Source organism: Podarcis gaigeae (genome assembly GCF_964106915.1).
Source record: "Podarcis gaigeae genome assembly, chromosome: 5".
Lineage (NCBI taxonomy): Eukaryota > Metazoa > Chordata > Lepidosauria > Squamata > Lacertidae > Podarcis > Podarcis gaigeae.
The window spans coordinates 33,231,964-33,249,648 of record NC_139681.1 but is presented as its reverse complement, the minus strand read 5'-3'; the positions used below and the strand labels follow the sequence as shown (position 1 = coordinate 33,249,648).

The following is a 17,685-nucleotide window of genomic DNA, read 5'->3' as shown; positions in this document are numbered from 1 at the left end:
ACCTCTGATCTGTGTCACGAGAGAGTCAACCATGCCTTCCAAAACGAGGTGTGTTTGGGCTGAGCTAGACATGATAATCGCTATGTTAGCATGCATCAGTAGCCATAACTATGATTAGGAAAATTAGCTTCTGTATGAGAAGTACACAGTTCAAGCACTCTCCCATTTTGTTCCTCTCCTCCTAGGGCAGGGAAGGGATTCCCATTTCTCGCAAACCCACATATTGCATATTGGTTTATACCAGGCTTTACCAATCTAGTGCTCTCCGGTTGTATAGGATTACAACTACCATCCACCCCAGTCAGCATGGTCATTAGCTGAATGGACTGGGGCTAATGCTAGTCCAAAATTGATGTTTGAGGAAGGCTAATTTGTGGTCAATGTTACATGCAAAAGTGTCAAATACATCTTAGAAATTTAATGTGCAGTTTTTTGTTTAAAAAACCCACAAAATTATGTGTGTCATAATTCAGAGCAAATTGGCAAGGGGAATTTCAGGCTTTCTTCCTCTGCTGTGGTCTTGCAGAAAATCCCTTCCAAAGCTGGTATTGAACTAGTGCCAATGGGGGACTTTCTCCCATTGCAGATATATTCTGTTTGCCTGTGATCTCAAAAACACCAGCCCTCCCAATTTATACAATTTGCATTTTTTTAAAAAAAAACAAAACCTGCACATTAAATGCAAGGATGCATTCAGTATAACCCTAAATTTGCTCTTCTTTTATCCCATGGTAGGATCCCAAAGTCCTGTGTTCCCACATCATCTCAGGAGTCACATCCACACAATTTCACTAACGTTAGAAGCCATGGAATCACATGGATGAGGCTGATAGTGAGGGCCTTTCCCACCTGGCTAGGTGGTGATAAAGAGAGGCTGAGCTATGTGCATTCTGAAAGGTAGCACACTGCATGAGTGAGCTAATCAGATATATTGATTTACCTGTTTTGTATAACTTATTCTGTGTAATCAATAGTGTAGACACTTTTCAAGGACGGGTCTCCCTTAGGTAAATAGAGTGTTAAAGCCTATCTGGCTGCAGTTAATACTTCAGCTTATTAAAATGCATTCCCTGTGCTTCTCACCTCATGATTTTAACTGAAAGGTACTGAGGGAACTGAGGAAAAAGCAGGATAATGACAAAAATATGCTTCTAATTAAATGCAGTGATCATTTTATAAAGCTTTCCAACTCTTACATTTGCTGATGTTTATGCCTGGAATGCACTTCTAATGCCTTGGGGGATTTTTCAAGTGAGAAGCGTCTGGCATGCTGATGAATTCTCTTAAATAAGGCTGCACAGATTCACATTGAAGCAGCACTGTGTTGAGTTGCCTCTCTTGACAAGCATGTGTATTCTTGAGGAAGCTGTGACAGAACATTCCCCTGAGGAACTTCTTTCTTTAATATGAAGGATTATGCTCTAAGCAAATAGGGCATTACCTCCGTAGCACTTGAAGACTTTTGGAAGTCTGTTATGAGAGGCTCTTTCGCTCACTGACATCTGAACATCTGTACTGACAAGCGCTGAATTGCAATTAGAAATGCAATCAGAAAGTGAAAGTTTTGTCCAAATGAGAACAAAAAGGAACGCAAACTTTGACAGAAAGGCTGTAAGGCTGTGCACCTTGCTTAAAACATAAAGACCAACAACATTTATTTTAATATGCATTATTAGCAGGAGACCAGCTAGGAAGGTAATTGGGTGTTTGGATGACAAGGGAGTCAAAGGTGTGCTAAAGGAAGATGAGGAGATAGCAGAGAAGCTGAATGAATTATCTTCATCTTTCTACACAGAGGAAGATATAAGGCATATCTCTGTGTCTAAACTAACTTCTCAGGAAGGGCTTCTGAGGAACTGAGGCAAATAGTGATGACAAGGAACTAAGCTTCCCTTATTGACAAAATAAAAAGCTGGCAAATCTGGGTCTGAGTGGATTCTACTCAAGAGATCTTAAAAGAGTTCTTCAAGTGTGAAATGGCCAGTCCTCTAACAAAACTATGTCACATCCCCCCTAAGATCAGTCCCTGAAGACTGGAAACTAGTCAATGTAATACCGATTTTTAAATAGGCACCCAGGAGATCACAGGCTGGTTAGTGTAGCATCTGTGCCAGGGAAGTTTAGGAAAAACATTATTAAAGAGTGGAGTACCAAGTGTCTAGAAGAACAAGTCTTGTTGAAGTAGAACCGGTTTGGCTTCTGCAAGGGTGAGTTCTATCACACTGGGCTCAGTTTGCTGGTGATCTGGTCCAGCCATGGCTCCCTAGGCAAATAGAGAATGCACACCAAAGCACAGCAGCTGTGGCAGCCTGGCATGATAAATTTAGTAGCCTCTCCAGTGAAATGGTACAGGGCTATCTTCCACGTTGGAATGAAGCACTGAAGGCGGCTGGTTTGCTTACCTATTACAGTGGTACCTTGGTTTACAACCATAATCCGTTCCGGAGGTCCGTTTGTAAACCAAAACAGGTTGTAACCCAAAGCGCGCTTTCGTCAATGGGACCTCCAAAATAAATTTGTTCGTAATCCAAAAAAAATAAAAAAAAGGATTGTATTCCAAAAAAAGGTTGCAAACCAGGACACACACTTCCGGGTTTGACGGGTTTGTAATCCAGAATGTATGCAAACCAAGACGTATGCAAACCAAGGTATCACTGTATTGATTAAATTATAATTTTGCTGAGAATGCTCAAAGCTCAGTGACAATTCTGCCATTCACCTTCCAGTCTCTGATACATAAAAATACGTTAAGAAACCACATGTCTTTTTTCTGCATGGATTCTTGTTTTATAAGCACTTTAGATTTAAAACTGTATCCAGCATTGTGAGCAGATATATAATGAAAGAATAAACTATGGCGATATGATGGTGCGAGAAATAGTTTGTTTGAACGGAAGTGCAAGAACCATTTGCGAATGCTCAGAGAGTAATGGGGAATGCAAAATATATTCTGTCCTTTTTAAAGAGGCTCTTCTCGCTTTCTTTGCAAGGGTTCTGCCCTTGCATGCTCGGTTCCTGCTGCCTGTGAAGGGGTCTTGGGACATTGGTGTCTTGTTTCGTTTTTCCTCTTGACTGTAGAATGCCAGTCTTGCATTTCAGGTGCAGCTTTTAAAAAAATAATAATAATGGTGATGGATATTTATTCTGTTGCTGTAAGGGTGGGTACATGTACATTTCTCTTTCTAGCCTCTGAAGACCACCAGTTAAAGTTCTACCTTTAGTGAACTCAATTTTTAAAGGGAAAGGTAGATTAGGGTTCGGATTCCTTTAGAAATAATTTTGTTGTTCCAGTGGAATCCCTCTGGCTTAAAATGATCAATATTCACATTTTTGTGGGATAGTTCCAGTTTTTCGACTTGCATTGGGCCGTTGCTTTACTAGTAGTTTTTATCAGTGAAGAAAGGGCTTCAAAAGCTGTGATACTTCATATGAAGGTTTGTCTCTCTTAAATAATTTTACAGCTAAAGTAAAGCACAACTTGATCCAAATACCATGTGCTCCCACCCTCTTCATTTTTTTTTAGTTTGGAGTTATTGTTGCTATGGGTAGAATTTAGGGATAGGCAAGATGTAATCTGACCTCGGCATCTGAGATTCACTAGAGATTCAGTTACCGCATCATGCTTCTCTAGCTGTGCTTAGCAGCAGAGACTCTGCCTTGGGATTTCTTATTTCTTAAAATTAGATGCAAGGATTCATTGCCTGGTGTGGTGAGTCTGCTGTGGATCTCTCCAAATTAAATATCTTGGTCACGGATCATTGGAATTCTTTCATTTTTTAAAAAATGTTGTGTAATTACATAGGAATTCCTTAAGAGCTGCTTTTAGTAAGAGCTGTCCTATATCTGAGTAGTATTTTAAAATGAGTGTGAATTTACTTATTTGGTCTATTTTTTTAATCCTGCTTTTCCAAAAAACATCAAGGCTGAGTTCAATAATTAAAACCTCAAAATTACACCATAAAACAGCAAATGCAATCTTAGAAAAATAACAGCAACAATCTGAAACAAGTTCTCTTTTAGAATTAAAAACTTCTACAAAATAAGCATGTATACATTAAGCTCCTTAAGTAACTTCTTAAAATAACCCTGGGGCCTGCTTGTCCCTCCAGCTGTTTTTAACACATTTGAAACATCTTTAAATACACATAGATTACTATGAATAGAGAATTTCCCTGTTCAGATTAAGTTGCCTTAATTGCCTGACTTGTTCTGAACTGTAGTTTCCTGTTTCTGACAAAATGAGAAGGTGATAAATTGGACACTGAGATCCAGCTCTGAGGGCCTTCTGGCGGTTCCCTCACTGCGAGAAGTGAAGCTACAGGGAGCCAGGCAGAGGGCCATCTCAGTAGTGGCACCTGCCCTGTGGAACGCCCTCCCATCAGATGTTAAGGATCATTATATAACATTTAGGAAACATCTGAAGGCAGCCCTGTATAGGGAAGCTTTTGAAGGTTTAATGTTTTACTGTGTTTTTACATATGCTGGAAGCTGCCCAGAGTGGCTGGGAAACCCAGTCAAATGGGAGGGGTACAAAGTACAAATAATGAATTATTATTATTATTATTATTATTATTATTATTATTATTATATTCTTGTTGGTTTCGATTGTTTGTGCCACATAGGCAAAAATGTTTGCTTGCATCTTGACTTGTTAAACTGATACGATTATCTCAACATACCATTGTCTAAACATAAGTTTGTCTAATTAAATGAGATAAATTAATTAAAAACTCTTTGATTTAAATTAAAAGAGTTAAAACCATCCAAGTAGACCATGATATGTAATGGCTGCAAATTGTGATAGGGACAAACCTAGGTCCAAACAAACCAGGTCCAAACTTTGGGTTTTGAAACTTGGTTGTGTTTTTTTGTTTTGTTTTTTGTTTGTTTTTTTGCAATAACATCAATAAGATGTAATGTCTATCAGATGTTTTGGACTACAGTTCCTATCTTTCCTGAACATTGGCCATGCTGGCTGGAGGAAATGGAGGTTCAAAGCATATGCACTAAACCATGATTAAATGAAACTGGAAACAAAGTTTTCCAGTCGTGTCCCTTTGGCCACACTGGAGGGCGTGAGGAGAGCGTCTAAGCCTGAGCTTTGCTTGGACTCATTCCTTTCACAATAAACATAGTTATCCAAGTGTGGCCATGAAGTGTACTTGCACAGGCAAAGTCTAGTCCCCCAAAAAGGTGATATTTTTTAAAGAAATATTTAGCTAACACATTTTAATTAACACCCATTAAAACATCACATCGCATCACAGAACTAAGGAGCCAGAGGAACATTTAAGGTGTCTCTCTGTATGAATTACTAAATGATACAGTGTATTAATTGAAAAGGTGTTATGCATCTTCTTGGGAAAGGATAACTGCTTTCCTTGCCTGAATTTAGTGTTTAGTTAAGTAGCAAGCAGAAATGGATGTTCACTCTTTAGTAAGATGTTACAGGTAAAGATGCAGTCTCTTCTTAAACACGCTTATAGAAACTTGGGGTGCCTCTTTCCTGGCAAGTCTTCGCTGAACTGAACTAGTGAAGACCTACCTAACGTTTTAAAATACATTATTTTCTCCAAGATCATTTCAGGCTACTCCTATGCATATTTACTCAGGAACAATTCACATTAAGTTGAATGCAAACTATTCCCAAATATGTGCTTAGCTGCCTGAGCTGCCAATGAAATGGAAAGAACATCGAATTCTGTAATATTGTGCAGTTAGCAAAACTGGATGTGGTCAACGGGGACTGAAAGAGAATGGCATTACAGCAAACTCAGAACACACAGAATCTTAAGCATTCATCCTCCCCGCAAGAAAAAAGATTATACAGCTTCTTTAATCTGAAAGAATGCACAATGAGATCCAAATTATTAAGGATTGCGGGGAAACTTCTGTAGCATATATTGTTTAGATTTGGAGAAGGAAGCTATGCAATGATTGCTTAAGATTATCACATATTTTCACACACAGAAAAATGGTATTGAAGCATAAGCATTAGTGGCATGGATAACATCACTGAACATTCACCTCCTTCTTTCATGTCGTAATACCAATGGTCAGTTTTACATGACTTAACAGAGAAATAATTGTCTAACTGGGGTGCACAAATGCTACTGAGCAAAGTACTATTCTGGGTTTAGCTAAGCTATTGAAATTCATGCTAGTGACTTTTGAACTAAGATTGCCACCTGCTTATAATTTTAGTGTGTTTATAGTTGGGGAACTATGAGTCAAAAGCATATATTAAGGGCAAAGTTTGACTCACGTTTTCTCAGAAGGCCAAATATCCCCACCCCAGAACTATCGCCTGTCTCGCCTTCCACTTCAAATATGTGTTCTGCCAAGTATGTTTTAAAAACAAACTAATAAATCAGAGTACATTATTGATTGGACAGTGCTGTGGAGATTCATGTGTTCTATCAGTGCAAACATTATTTGCTTTTCAGATGGAACAATTTCTGGAGGTATCCCCCCCACCCCTACAGCCCTTGTCAAGCTGATTGGGGGGCGCACAGTGTGGGGGCGAAGCCCTGTTCCACTAACAGGACTTATGCTTGCTGTCACTAGCACAACTGTTTAGTTGAATCCAGCCTGTAACACCATGTTATATCTGTTCTGACAATTGAAATTGCTGGTTAGGAAGATCCCAGTCTATTAGACATTGGTGGGCTGTTGTTTTTTAGCCGGTGTTCAGTAATCCTAAGAAGTCAAACCACTTGACTGTGCTTTACAATAAGGCCTTCGGGTGTCGTCCTCATATTGCTCCATTCATGTGGTGGTGGACCTGGCTGTCATTAATTTGGTTGACTTAAAAGTGGCAATCCTACTTTAAACTAGGTCAGGCATTTTCTTCCTCAATACAGAGAACACTGTCTCTGCAAATATTCCTTTGTTCAAATGAATACATCTATCTATCTTGCCTTTCAACAGCCACATGAATAGAACAATAAAGCATCTCTACCAACTCCTGTTTGGCCAGTGAATATATAAGTAGTGAAACTCTGGGTTGCCCCTACTAGTCTGTATAGCTAGATAAGACAGGGCAAGATGGACTCATGGTTTTACATGGTATAATGCCCCTTAGACCTATAGGGATACAGGAAGTAAAACAGAATATCCCATATATACAGTACGTGAGTGGGTGGATCCATTTCCCCTTCTGTAAACATCTTAACTCCTTTTGACTTGAATGGTCCAGACCAGGGGTCAGCAAACTTTTTTAGCGGGGGCCAGTCCACTGTCCCTCAGACCATGTGGTGGGCTGGACTATATTTTGGGGGGGAAATAATGAATGAATTCCTATAACCCAGAGATGCATTTTAAATAAAAGGACACTTTCTACTCATGTAAAAACACACTGATTCCTGGACCATCCGCGGGCCGGATTGAGAAGGCGATTGGGCCGCATCTGGCCCCTGGGCCTTAGTTTGCCTACCCCTGGTCCAGACAGTAAGCCTGATCCTATGATTGTGAAATATGCCCAGTGTAGAATTACCCTCAGGTTTCTGCTATTGTGACAATGCATTTGCTATTTCTTTCTTCCAAGATAAGCAGGAAGCTAGAGGAACTCCTGTACTTCCAAGTTCTTAGGGATGGAAAGAAAAACATTTGTCCTACCTCATTTCTCAAAGAGGGCCAATCCTAGCAACATTTCCCCTCATATCATGACTTTCTGAAATGAATTCAATAGCACACATGTGGATTTCTTTTCTGTTTTATTAGATGCAACATTATCATAGTACTCCGGAAGATAAATACGTAGATGTATTGCCTTCCATGATTCAACCCATTGGGCAAAATGGGTATTCACAGTCTTTCTTGCTGTCCTTTTGACAGATGGGCTGTTCTGTTTTGTCATAGTTATTCACTTCTCCTGCATGCTTCATGTACAGCAACATCTGCAAGAAGCATTGCTTTGATTGTTCACTTAGCCGATGGTCTAAATCTATTTGGTGGAAACTGAATTGTTCAGTTCTTCTGTATATGCATATTCTTGCTTGTGGTGATATATATATATATTTAACTGAAGTATGCCTAAGTCTGTATGTTTGCCTTGTATGCTTGTGGCTAACAGGATGTCTCAACTCCAGAAATGTGATTGTAAATAATCTCTGTCCTAATGAATTGTGCATTTTCTCCACCTTATCTGTGTTGTGAACTTCGATCAACACTCTGAACAAGCCCTATTGATTTGATTAATTCATCATTTTTCAGTAGGCTAAACTGCCTTTCCTAGCCAGGGTCTTTTGGAGCAATATATCCAAAGCAAGTGGGAGTTTCATATAATAAAGTGTTTACTCCTTTCTTAATTTTGACAAATAAACTAAATTAGCTTTGGATGCTGGAAATTAATTTAGCATCCAGTTGCATAAAGGGCATACCATGTGAGGGTTGTGCTGAAGTTATTTTAATATTATTCATACTGGTGATAAGGCGAGGAGGCTGGTATATTAACACTAACAAAATACCACTGACTGCTTTTCCCCCTATCTCCATTTGCATGTTGAGTTTGCTTTTTAAATACCGTGCATTGGATTCCTTCAAATGTAACGACGCATTGTGCAGCAAGAAAGAGCAACGGCAAATATCATTGGGGGAGGGTGGTGTTGAGATTCATAGAACTCAGTTTTATACACAAGAGAAAATGCATTTTAATGGAGTGCGCTTGAGCGATTGATTTTATGCCTGTAGAATTAATATACAGAATTGCAGAGGGAATAGGAAGCTCACTCAGTGGTATTCAGGACTATAACACAAATGTGCATCTTGCATTCTGACCATGTTTAAATACTAATTATCTATCAATAGCTATTGCTCTCAGTGCAGGGGAAAATTCTATAATGAATTCCAGTAGAAGTCTGACATTAAAAAAATTCTCAATAGTTTTGGGTGAATATGGTTCTTTTCCTAGTCTAATGGTTTCGTAAAATAGATTTAACCCATTCTAACCAACCCCACCCCCCACCCTGCATTCACTATGTATATTTTAAAAGTTATCCAGAACAGGAAAGTGTATTATAATTATTGAGGTGGTTTCCCCTTAAGTTTCATTCACATGTAAACTTTCTAGAAGTGCAACATGGAAGTTGAAAGTGTTTTGAATGCTTTAATTTTGAAACTACACCCCCTTTAAAAACGATAACAACACAATGGTTTTGCTAAATCAGCAAATACACTTTATGAGAAAATCCTTTTGGAAAGGAGACTGGTAAGTTAAGTCTATTTAGGATCATAACTGTCTAAATTCTTAAGTCTTTAAGATACATAATAAAATAGAGGGGGAATGCCAAGCTAATTGCATTGTGGGAAATCTGCCCAGAGCCTCATCTAAGAATGTGAGTTCCAACCAATCACAGCCGTGATCCTTCTTTAAAGTGAATTGCAGTAGCAATGGCTAATCAATACGGCTGGGTCAAATTCTTGGCTTGGATCCTAGGAACCTTGGGACTAGTTCCATGTGTCCAAGGGGCCTTACAAGAGTTTCTTGAATTTCAGCCTTCCATTCTGCATGGTAAACCTTGCTTGAAACTGAGACGGGAGCTCTGGAAGTAGTTTGTCAAATGGCACGGGGTCTGCCATCCAGGGGGGGAACGTCAGCGATTTCTTGATGTGGCCATGCATTTGTGTTTATCTAAATAGATCCCAGACCTCCCCCCCCCAAAAAAAAAAATAGAACACTGGAATTTGTTCATAAATGCATGTTTCCAGAACTTTAATCTTAAGATAAACATCAGGGTCCTGAAATTCTGGGTCCTGAAACAAATGTGTGATACTGTGATTGTATTCCCATATATCACTGATAGCACATAGTCTTCATCTAACGTTTGGTGTTAAAATGGGAGTTACTTGGATCATAAATACTGCCTTGGTTACTTAAATACATGCTATAAAAGATGCAAAATCTGCAAACTATCTCAGGTAAAGAGGTAAATATACAGCATTAACATAATTAATAAGTTAATTATGAGCCCGTGTAAAACTTTTTCCACAATGTTACTTATTTCGAAGCAGTATCAAAATGGTATTGGTAAGGCAAAAACCATTTGTTTATTGAAAATGTACCCTTAGCATTAGGATGCATTCTGATATTCCCTAAAAGTGTTTGCACTGTTAAATGTTTCAGATTATTGTTAACGATTTCTCATCTGACATTTTTGCAGCCTCTCATTGACAAAATAAGAACTGTGTGCACATTTGTGTAAGCCTAGTAGATTTTGGCTTTAATTAGAACTTGCAGTTTTTAATCAGTGTGATTACTGTTTTCCGCTGTAACTTTGCGGACCAGATAATGCCTAACTTTTATCTAAATTCAATGGACTGTTTCCAATTTAAATACAATGAGCTTTGCAAGACAGAACTGGGATGAAAACCTTCATAGGCATCTGAACCTCAAGAGACTGTCTCTCCTGGGGCTCTTGTCTACATTTCTTAATTAAGAACATACAGTAACCAGGACTGGTTAATTGCTCCAAATTTTCCTTAGGTCTTCAAAAGTAACAGATCAAAAGATGCTGCAATGTTTTTGATGTGCTTTCGATGTGCTTTAAGTGTCATTGCTTAACAAATTGTCTTTCCTTTATCTTGTATATGATGGGATCCTCGCTAGACAGAGGTAACAGATAGGGGACAGTTGTATAACTGTCCCCTGGTGTGCTGTTGGTGGTGTCTCTCTTTGTTCCCTAGTATTGTTCCTTAACTTAAGCTTGCTATTTCGGTGCTTCTGTGCCTGCATGTTTTCATACACATTAACCACAACTCCACTCCGTCCTTTAATATTTTTCTTTCCTCTGTGTGTGTGTGTGTGTGTATGAGATGTCTTTTAATACTTCTGAACTAGTAAATTTAGAACCCAACCTCTAACCCACTTTGTGCATACTTTTCAGCCTTTAAATCTTCAGTTGTCAAAATGGTTTAGCGCTCTTGAGTTCAGCAATTTATCTTGTGTGTGTGGTAGGGTAAAGGGAGAACACTTGTGTGGTCTGCAGTGCAATGACCATAAGTGTGCTTTATTTCACCAAAGTCCACTTCAGATGTGATGTTGTTGATATCTTAACCATGGTGCGGAGATCAGGAGTGAAGCATAGGTGTATCCTACTTCTTTCTCTCCTTGTAGCAACTTTTCCTCTCCTTTCCATTTCTAGGGTTAACAAGGGTTTTGCATTGAATGTGCAGTGATGCAAACAACAGTTGAGACTAACTCATGAAGCTATGTTCTGCAAACCTACTTCATGCCATCGTTACAATTTCTAGTTTCAGGGGAACCATGGTTAGCATTAACGATGGTTTGCATCAGTGTACATGTAACCCAAACTATTGTTTACCATAACTCCTGCAGCCTGCTCCTAATTTAATTACCATGGTTCAGAGAGGGGCATCCTTGGGTCTGTATCAGACCTGCATTGCAACTGAAGTAGTTGCTGTAAGAAACTTTGCTGAAAGGGTTGTTGTTTTGCTTATTCAAAGCAGGGGCCCTCAATCCCAAGTACTAATATGTTACTTTTTTTTATTTTAACAGAAACACGAAACTGACAGTGAAATTCCTTGTGCCTACTATATAAAGAATGGCAATAAAGAGCCCTTAGAATACCTTGTTGTTGTTGTTTAGTCATTTAGTCATGTCCGACTCTTCGTGACCCCATGGACCAGAGAACGCCAGGCACCTCTGTCCTCCACTGCCTCCTGCAGTTTGGTCGAATAGAATACCTTAGCATTTTGCAAACAATTAGGCTGGTGGGAGGGAACAGTGAGGCGCCGTTTGAGCTGACTCTTCTGGGTTGAAATGTGTGTTGTAAGATAGAGAATAAAGCTTGATTCTTATCTTAATCTTCAAGAAACAACTGACAAATTTAAAGGCTGGAAAAGTTATCTAGAATGACAATAGGAGGGGGTTTATTTAGGGAAAGGGATGGGTAGAGGCAACAATATTAAAAGTGTAAAAGATGTGGTCTTGTTTTAACTCCTGGCTTTTTAAACTGAGTTTATTTTTCTTCTCTTGGGAACATCGTGCTTTTGGTTGTTTAAAATAGAGAATCTCCCAGGAACGTGAAAAGTTTGCAGATGAAGACAGCATCTTTTATGCACTTGGAGAATGCGGTTTGATCTCCTTTTCTGACTATATCTTCCTCACAACAGTTCTTTCCAGTAAGTACATGTTTTGTCCTTATCATTTTATTAACACTGAGGGTGTTTAAAATAATAATAATAAATCCTTAAATGATGGCAATATGGGGTGTTTTTTCCCTTATAGTTTGTCTATCTTTAAACTAGAGGTGCTTAGCTTATTTTGCATCAAAACTATTTGATAAGGGCATTTTAGTAAGTTTCTTTATATTAAAGAGCAGCTCTATACTCTACCAAGCCCTGCAGGATAGCTCAGCCAGTAGAGCATGTGACTCTTAATCTCAAGAGTCATGAGTTTGAGCCCCACGTTGGGCAAAAAGATTCCTGCATTGCAAGGAGTTGAACTAGGTGATCCTTGTGGTCCCTTCCAACTCTATGGTTCTACAATAGAAATAGCAAAGCATCTCTAGAGCCCTTCTAGGAATGTAATTACCGTAGTCGTCGTATACCTAGTCAGACCATTGGAACATCTACATCAGTAGTGTTTACACTGTTAACGGAGAAATCTGAGGGCTCCCTTGGACAAAAAACAAGGACACCAGCCAGGAATACCAGAGCAAAACAGCAGCCAGTAGGCTTGGTCTTTATTGAAGACTGTCGCGACAGGACTCCCACCTGCCACCAGGTGAAACAAGATGGAAGCCCTGAACAAAAGAAGACCCCAGCTTTTATTAGCTACTAATCCCCCATGCTACACCCCTAAGACTACATCATGACTACATCATTGACACATCACAAAGAGGAGGGGTTCAGGGAGGAGTTGTGGTGGTAACCTGAGTGTCTTGTCACCTGTCCGGTTCCTCCTTTCCCCCTCCCCATGATTACATTCCTGAGGATAAAGAGGAGTTCACTGTTTCCTGCCCCCAGAGGAAGGGCTGGTCACTGTCCTTTGTTTCAGTCCATACTGAATCCACTTCCGTATGCAGGTCCTTTGTGAGTGTAATGATCTTCTGGCTAGGACCATCAAGGTTGGCATGCCAGCTGGGTAGGGCTCACTGCGGACGTGTTGGTACGTTCAGGGAAGTTTCATTAAATGAAGCGTCGCGTATGAGTGTGTATGTGTCTTGTTTGTACAAACTGAATGATTCGGGGGGGGGGGGTTCCTGCAACAACACTTGCTGACAGTGACTACAAGGTTTCAGACAGGATTCTTTCTGAGTTTTATCTAGAGGTAGCAAGGATGGAACACAGGAGTGCCTACATACAGACTGTTGGAATACTGCCAGGGAGACGGAGCCATCAGGCAGGCCCCAATCATCTCCGGACGATCACCGGTCTCCCGTGGAACAGTATCAGTCAATTAGGGACACAAGTCTCAGAGACATTCTAAGACTCGTTCACATCCTTTTAGCAGTCTCCACATTAGAAGATTCAGACAGGAGAACATATTTACAGCTTTATTCAACGTAGATCGGAACAAAGGAAAAACATGACTGCTTGCCTCCATGTCCAGGAAAAACAGCCAAAACGAAAGCTATATACAAAACGGAAACTCCCAGCGAGCAGGAAGTAAACAGGCATGTGACACACAACAGCCTGTTCCCTTTTTAAGGTGGAACGGAGCTATATTCCAACACAGACATGTGCTCTGCCACAGAGCTATGGGACACCAGCACCTGGCTCTCACTGCTATAGAGGTGCTTATCAAAATGCTTACCTATATGCTTGCCTTTCCACTTTCCACTGGGATGTTCACAGTAGAAGAGTAATGCCTAAGTAGTTGGCAGAGGTTTACCTGAATCTCCCCACCTACACACAAATACAGTTTGCACTAATAATGTGTGTTAGGAAATTTCTCTCGTTTCAAAGCAACCAAGCTTACAGCCTGTTGGCAAGAAAAAGCCAAATCATAAATATGAATATTTGTTCCTGTTCTCTGGTGCGCATTGTGCACATATATTAGTCGTTCGTACTTTCAGAGTAGCACTGAGAAGTGCTGAGGCATCAAAACAGCAATTCCACATTAGCTTTATTCTTGCCCAGAAAAGTGCAGAGAGGAAAAAATGTTGTTTGTCCACCGAAATGAGCAAGGACTTGCTGCAGAATTCAATGAAAATGAGTTTATGGATTACAACACACACATTTCTTTTATATATAGCTGCTTTATACCCTAGGAAGGGCTATTTTATCTTTTTCTATTGTGTTTTTTTCCCCTGGATACTTTTTTTGATGCTCCATGATGATCCACCAGATGTTTCAGTTGCCCTCCCTGATCTCTTGGATGTAACTCAAATGTACAAAATAATGTGAATGAACAGTGCAGAGATGTGACCTAAGGCACCCAGTCTCTCTAAATTGCACCTAAGGAGAAATACTGTTATTGGCAACACCCTCGGCTTCTAATCTAAGATACCCCAGTCAGGGCAGATGGAACTGCAAGAGAACATGTTTTCTTCTGTTCAAGTCAAGGGTCTAATTTGTTTCTTTTTAAAATTTCCACATATTGCACATAAAGTTCCAATACATAATGAATTTCCCTTTCATATTATCGACATCCCATCCCATTTCCCATGATGATGTTCTTTTCTATCCCTTTGCTGCACCCTAACACAGTAATCCCTAATTCTCTCTGTTGTTTATAGTTCAAATCCTGCTCACGGTTTCATCACATTATAATATTTCTTTAAGTAACCCAGAAAAGGCTTCCATTCTTCAATAAAGCAATCATCATTAAGTTCTCTTATTTTAGCTGTTAACTTTGTTGATTCAGCATATTCCATCACTTTGCTTAATCCATTCTTCTTTATTGGGTGTAATTTGCACTGTCCACATCCTGTTCGTTTTTTTTAGTTTCTGTGTTAGTTAGACCCAACCCAGGAAGTTTTATTTTCCATTAACTCAGATGTCGTTCTCATCCTGATTTGAATTCTGTGATGCTACTGAATTACCTTCTAAACTTGAGGAACTTCGTATCCTTTTACTGCCCTTTCTGCATTCAGCTTTTGTCTGCCCTTTCATGTCGCTGTCATCTATGGTGATTGCTTCAGCAATGCTAAGTCACCCAGTTGCCTTTAACATGTTTGGCTCCTGATCTGGGGCTGGCACAATCATGACTGATTCCTTAAGCTTCCTTCACTGTGGTTTGCCATGATTCCGAATCGAGCCATTCCCTTTGTTCCATAGCTCCTGTTAATTTGTTTTAAACCTAATTAGTTTATGCCTCTAATAAAATAATTAGTTAATGCGTGTAAATAAAACAAACCATTAAGAAGGAGGAAAACGGAATGTTAATACATTATTAAGTAACAGAATGTTAACAAACTACTTATGTGTAATTATAATTGCAGGATGCTTGGTTGTTTTTAAAGAGCACAAATTAGTTCAAAAACAAATAGTCTCTGGCTGTAGCTATGATTGACTTTGGCTTCAGCTGTGTTCTGGGTGAGATGTATTTGCTTTTCTGCTGGTTTTATTAGTGCGTGATAATGTTTATTGTATTTAATATTTTATGGTGGAAAGCAGCCTTGGGAGAGGTTTTACTCTTAAAGGTGGCCTATAAATGTTTTAAGGTAAGATAGAAAAGAATATGCTTGGAAGATAGCTGTAATTCTTTGTGCACTTACCTGGGAGTAAGATCCACTTAGGTCAATGGAGCTTTCTTTTGAGTAAACATGAATAAGCTTGCACCATAAATGGCTTATTTGAAGTTATCTAATAGAAACCTCTGTAGAGTGAGAATATATGTAATCCTAACTAGTGGAACAGCATCATAAACTTCTTCTACATAGATGGTGTGAAAAATTGGGCTTATCTCGACTTTATTTTAATTCAGATTTAATCAGCGATGTGGCATTGATTTTGGCACCACTCAGCGCATCTGTGCTAGCCTTTGAAAGCCTAATTACAAGCAAGGAAAATTAAATGCCAAAATTAAGAGATTTGATGGTATCTGCAGTTTTTATTCTGCCAGTTACCCTCCTTTCTGTTTCAAAATATTAGTCTATCTCCTTCTTTTGTAGACCCATTGTGATGACTTTTTACAAAAATCATACGGGTCCTCTCTTAAGTGGATATCCCTAGCAATCCAATGAATAAAGTTAGGACTCATTAGTCCATTAAGCCCTAGAAAATGGGTCTTATTTTGGGGGTTGGTTTTTTTTCTTACCGCAGTGCTCATCAGCTGGCCAGACCTTAAATACAACTCATTTGCATTTTACAAGCAGAGAGCTGTTTGCCTACTGCATAGAAGATGAAGTCTGTCACCATATTTTATTTATAAGTAATTTACTGCTCTCATGCAGTCTGTTTCCTAGTCTGCTGTATGATTCCCCCCCCCCCATTCCCCCAAAAGATAATAAAATAACATTTAGAAATGTGCTGATAACTTCTGGTCTTCTGTTAAATGAATGCTATAGCAAAAAAAAAAAAAATTAAAAAGCATGGAGGATGCTGCACCAGTTTCATTGCTTTAGCTACTCTCCAATTTTAATTTTTATTAGCACCATTCAAATTTCCTTAGTGATGAGATACTTGTTGTTATTGTTTAGTCATTTAGTCGTGTCCGACTCTTCGTGACCCCATGGACCAGAGCACGCCAGGCACTCCTCTCTTCCACTGCCTCCCACAGTTTGGTCAGACTCATGCTGGTAGCTTCGAGAACACTATCCAACCATCTCGTCCTCTGTCGTCCCCTTCTCCTTGTGCCCTCCATCTTTCCCAACATCAGGGTCTTTTCCAGGGAGTCTTCTCTTCTCATGAGGTGGCCAAAGTATTGGAGTCTCAGCTTCAGGATCTGTCCTTCCAGTGAGCACTCAGGGCTGATTTCCTTAAGAATTGATAGGTTTGATCTTCTTGCAGTCCTGGGACTCTCAAGAGTCTCCTCCAGCACCATAATTCAAAAGCATCAATTCTTCAGCGATCAGCCTTCTTTATGGTCCAGCTTTCACTTCCATACATCACTACTGGGAAAACCATAGCTTTTACTATACGGACCTTTGTTGGCAAGGTGATGTCTCTGCTTACACAAAAAGAGGTGGAACTTCCCTTTTATCTTCTTTAGAATTGAACTGGATGAAAAGACATTTGGAGTGGTTGGTACTTTCTGGTACAGCAGTTATAGGACAGAGATAATGAAAATGTGACCCTAACAAGACCAGCAGGAGAAAAGATTGGTCTAGTGCTTTTTCAGCCCAATCCTAATGGTCTTGAATTATGTTAAAATGTTTTGAGCTCCCATGTGAGATAACTGTATTTTTAATAAACAATTTTTTAATTGGCTATATTGCACAGAAGTAAATCCCAATAATTCAAAATAGCTCATAAGGAAGGATATTTAGGATTCTGGTCCTATAGCTATAACTTCTATTTGTAACCAGAGAAATGAAAAAAATCACTTGTAAGTTTTAACCTGCTGGAGTTTCTTGGTGTAGCTGCAAGGGAGAGCGCACCTGTTTGATATGTGACCCATCAAAGCCAATTTTCCACTCACAATTTTTAATTCTGTGAGGAGACATACAGATATCTATATTGGAACAAATAGCAACGTTGGGGGATTTGTACTGCAAGAGGAAAGGGTTAACCTGCCCTCCCCCAGCACCCTACCTTAGAGGACTCTGCAGTAGAGAA

General features: G+C 39.4%; 1 protein-coding gene and 1 long non-coding RNA gene across 2 annotated transcripts in view; one reads left to right on the top strand and one right to left on the bottom strand.

Annotated features, from left to right (window-relative positions):
• The window catches only part of MICU1 (mitochondrial calcium uptake 1), a 129,110-nt gene that overhangs the window by 50,214 nt on the left and 61,211 nt on the right, over positions 1 to 17,685 (top strand). The window contains exon 6 of the mRNA XM_083740715.1: positions 12,027 to 12,141. Within this exon, the coding sequence (XP_083596841.1) occupies positions 12,027 to 12,141 (115 nt within the window). The remainder of the gene's footprint in view (positions 1 to 12,026; positions 12,142 to 17,685) is intronic.
• On the bottom strand, positions 9,583 to 12,027 carry LOC310845584. The gene is made up of 2 exons (XR_014564843.1): positions 11,704 to 12,027; positions 9,583 to 11,587 (listed from the first exon to the last, which is right to left on the bottom strand). It is a non-coding gene; the product is annotated as an uncharacterized lncRNA (long non-coding RNA).